Source organism: Nanorana parkeri, unplaced genomic scaffold, assembly GCF_000935625.1.
Source record: "Nanorana parkeri isolate BGI_ZX_2015 unplaced genomic scaffold, ASM93562v1 scaffold959, whole genome shotgun sequence".
In the NCBI taxonomy this organism is placed as follows: Eukaryota; Metazoa; Chordata; class Amphibia; order Anura; family Dicroglossidae; genus Nanorana; species Nanorana parkeri.
The window spans coordinates 564,207-568,712 of NW_017307227.1; the positions used below are offsets into that span (position 1 = coordinate 564,207).

General features: G+C 43.5%; 1 protein-coding gene across 2 annotated transcripts in view; it reads left to right on the forward strand.

Annotated features, from left to right (window-relative positions):
• The window catches only part of KHDRBS1 (KH RNA binding domain containing, signal transduction associated 1), a 38,537-nt gene that overhangs the window by 28,197 nt on the left and 5,834 nt on the right, over positions 1-4,506 (forward strand). The window contains exons 4-5 of one of the 2 annotated variants that reach the window (XM_018566561.1): positions 3,357-3,487; positions 3,818-3,934. In XM_018566561.1, coding sequence (XP_018422063.1) covers positions 3,357-3,487; positions 3,818-3,934 — 248 coding nt within the window. The remainder of the gene's footprint in view (positions 1-3,356; positions 3,488-3,817; positions 3,935-4,506) is intronic. The other variant, XM_018566562.1, reaches the window with a different exon arrangement.

Below are 4,506 nucleotides of genomic sequence, written 5' to 3' on the forward strand. Positions count from 1 at the left end.
TAGTTTTTGTTTTTTGTTTTTTTTTTTTTTCCTCCATTTAGCTGTAAGGCCTGGTTCACACCTGGGCGTATTTCAGCGCGATTTGTCGCACCGAAAAACGTCCCACGTCCGAAATAGTACAGGACGTAGGGGCGTATTTCAGCGCATATCCATTGGTATTCCTGAGTGCGGCTCGTGGTTAACCAAGCGGTAAACCTGAGCCACACTCGGGAATACAGCGTAGGTCTTACCTTGTCCGCGGTCCCCGCTGTGTCCTCCGGCCGCTGCCGTCTTCCAGGTTCCGTCGCAGGGGGTGGAACCAGCGGGAAGTTTAAAAAAACGAAAAAAATCATAACGCCAAGGATGTTAAATGAGCGTCGAACGCGCGTTTCAATTAACAAAAAAAAAGTGTTGAAAAACGAGCATAAAACGCTTGTATTTGGAATGCCCCGGTGTGAACCCAGCCTAACAAAACTGCCTGGTGGTGACCCTGGCCACTCTCTTGCCCCATAGAAGAACGACAGCACCGCCTTAAAAGACAGTAATCCATTGAGGATGGCTCTTTTTAAAATTTGTTTTTAGAACTCCTTTTGTCTGAAAATACATTTGTTTGTCCCAAGCTTGTTTAAAGTCGCTTTGGGTTGGTTCACACCATAGCGTTGTGCTAAACACGCAGGACCTGTGTGCTGTATTACCATTAATTCTCAGTGGCACCGCGGGTTGGAGTGCCATTGAAAATTGAGTGGTAATGAATTGTACATAACGCGTTACTGGAGGACTAGACAAATCCCAGGAGCCAGGTGGCCAATGCTCCCTAATCATTACAGCTGGCGGCCAACTTTTTTTTTGGTCAATGTAGCTGGCTTCTAAATTCTATCTTTGCATCCATTTGGTACCTTGTGCATGTTTGTGCAATAAAAGCATGAATGCCATGTGTTTAGCACTATGGTGTGAACCAGCCCTCACCGTTGGCTGCCTTGCTACATCTGCTGGAAGTCTGTGTTCCAAATATCCACCATGCTTCCAGGATATTACTTCTGACGGTTAGTTTCCAACCTTTTCTTCTGCTAGTTTGAGATCATGTTCCCGTGTTCTTGATCTTGGCTTCATTATGAAAATACTGCTTTCTTGAACCTCATGCACACTCTTAACCACTTGCCATACGCCTGTAGTAAAAAAACAGACGGACGGCACTGCAGCATTTGCGGGTTGCCGTCTCCAGACGGCGATTTTTTTATGCGCGCGCCCCCTAGCGGGCACGCACGGGCAGTAAAGACCCGACCATTGCACACACCCGTTACCGGGTGTTTCACATATAGGTGATTAGCGGCTCCATAGCCCGCCGATCGTCTATGTGCTCGTTCACGTTCCCCCCCGCGCGCGCCGGTTTACCCGACCCCCTCACCTTGAATCCCGGGATCCGCTGCCCCATCTGCGGCCCGGGATCGGCTCAGTTTTATTTTTTATTTTGGTAATTTTTCCTTAATATACTAAAAAAATTAACACCCCAGTGGTGAATAAATACCACCAAAAGAAAGCTCTGTCCCCAAAAAAGGGTATAAAATTCATTTCAGTACAGCGCTGCATGACGGAATAAATGTCAGTCAAAGTACCGCAGCGCTGAATACTGAAAAATGGCCTGGATGGGAAGGGGGTTTAACACCGTGGATGTCAACTGGTTAATCTATTTAAGGGTTTCAATGATGTTGCTTTTGTGCCCCTGGTGCTCTGGCATGGAATGTCCCTCGGCGTCCTCTCTAATGCAGTTGCATTTGACATGACATCTGGGATCCTAGACTGCCAGAGCCTAAGGGAGAAGAGGCTGTGGCAACTGGTCTAGCAGCCAAGCGGTACTGAGGTTTAGGTGACTATCTTTATTTTAGCCCCTAGACCAAAACAAGCAGTTAACACTTGCAGATGAGGTGTAGTCCTACTATAAGGGTTAAATTTCTTGGGGCTCCTCCACACCAGTTTTTTTTTTTTTTAGACTGGATCAACATCAGGCACTGCAATGGCATACACAAAACAATGGTTTTCTATGTGGCCCATTCACACCATATTTTTTCATATGGAAGTCTACCAGTGTATGGTTGGCTAGTGGCAAAGAGTAACATGTACTGTAGTGCTAGCTGCTTTCTTCCTGCCTTCAGTTTTATGAAAATAAAGGAGATAATTAATTTCTAGGTAGCACAGAAGATGGCATAAAAAGTATAGTAGAAATATAAGCAGAATATCAACACACCCTACTGTGTACCAGAACCCCAAACTTTTACTCAGACAGGAACCAAAGTTGTAGGTTAGGGCGCAGCTACGCATTTAGTCTTTCAGTTCAGTTAAATATTCTTCAGTTCCCTCTTCTCTGAGGATGGAGACCTCACACACAGTCAGTGCATAGGATACGAGACCGCTCATTTTTCAGTTCCTATAGTGCACAGAGCAATAAAGTATGTGAGGACCATTTGCAATGTAGGGGGGAATCCTTGCAGGGAGCGTTGACTGACCGTCACCGCTCACTGCAGGGAGGCGACCGGGCACCCGATCTATAGAGCCGGTCTGTGACAGCTTCTTGGTCACAGGTCGGCTCTAACTATGAGGATGAGTGGAAGTCGCTCACCTAATAGTTCTGTGTTGAAAAGCTGTGTTGTCCTTCTAGTCTAGGCCATTGTTTTTCAACCAGCTGGTCACAACATCCTAATGGCTACTGCTGTTACACCGCATGTGGCAATGTGAGAACAGTTGTAATACCAGTCTGTAGCCACTAGATTGTGCTCTGTCCCCACTAATAAATACCTTGTCTATTTCAGTACACTCATTGTACAATTATTGCTCTGAATTTGGCATCTGCTGGTGGGTGAGATGGATGAAAACTGCTACTGGCAGGGCTCATCTCACACCTGATTGGATGCTTGGCACATGCTGGTTATGGGGCCATGGCTAGCTTATCTGGAGAGTGTTACATGTAGGCATTAATAATGAATGACAGCTGTTTATTCACCCCTGGGGCTGCGAGGGATGCTGTATAGGAGCAGTTAAAATAGGGCTTGCTGCAGTTTTTTTTTACATGCTCTGCAACTGAACGCTGTGGTGTGAACTAGAGCCAAAATACCATTGGAATACATTGGACGCAGTTTTGATCCGATCTGGAGCTGCTCTGCTCCTGGAACATGCTTGGTGTGAACAAGCCCTGAAAGCCAACTTAAATGTCTATGGTTTTGGGGTCCAGAAACCATAAGATCATGCTGTTGGCCTCTGCCAGAGTACTACTGGTTAGTTATTCTTGGCAACCAATAGGTGTGTAGATAGATTTTTTTTTAATGTGATTTGAAAATTATGAAACACAAATTCTAACATTGGTCCTCTTCAAATTCCCAATGCAGAGATTGAAAGAATGAAGAAGGGAGGTGAGGAGAAAGGAAAGGAGGAAGGAGACACTTACCTAGACTTGTTCTCACATAAGAACATGAAGCTGAAGGAGCGCGTTTTGATTCCAGTTAAACTATATCCAAAGGTGAGTATTGTTGCCCCCTGTGCTCAGCATACCAAAATACTGTATAGTTATCTTCCATACTGGCTACAGCCTTGTACATTCCAAGATATGGGTAAATGCAATTGTTAGAGCCATTCATTTAATTCCATAGATTTGTTTTCCTTTAAAACAAAACTTCTTTCTCTCCTAGCTGCGGCATATTCTTAAATGATTTACAACCCAGTTATTTAACTTTTATAAGTGGCCAAAATCTGTCATACTTCTGTAAATGTAGATTGCCCAGATCTGTAGTTACTTGTACAATATAGTGTAATAAATATTTGCATTTATTCTGACATTTATGCCCCATAGTTTAACTTTGTTGGAAAGATCCTGGGACCCCAAGGAAACACAATCAAGAGGCTGCAGGAAGAGACTGGAGCAAAAATTTCTGTGCTGGGAAAAGGATCAATGAGGGACAAGGCAAAGGTAAGACTTTGTATATTAGTGTCTTCAGTTGAAAAGCTATTGGACAGCTCATGAGTAATATGGTTATGCCTATTTATAAAGCAGTGATTGTGACATCCACTGCAGGTAAATCAATCCCCTGCAATTTAAAACGCATGCACCAGGAAGATTCGCCAGAAGTGAACATTTGGTGCCTGTCACATTCACTGCTTTTATGAATGCGCTGAAGCTTTTTTCCATCTGACTGCCTAGGAACTAATCTCAAATGGTGGGGACTACATATTGCCTTCATGCAAATTTTCATTTAACCACCAACGCTGAGAGAAGTTGTATTCTTATTAACTATTCTAAATGATTACAAGTACTGGAGTGCTATTTAAACAGTAGTTTGTTTAGGCATGTTTGTGGTTTTTTGATACTAATTTCCTGAAGACAGACCAACTTTACTTGCTGATCAGCTCATTGATGACAATGGGATTAAATAAAGCTGGAACCCATATGGTCTGATGGCCTTTTTTTCCACTAGTCTAGTTTGAGCGCTTTAATTTTAACATGTGTACTTGATATATCTATCTATAGAGAATATATATATA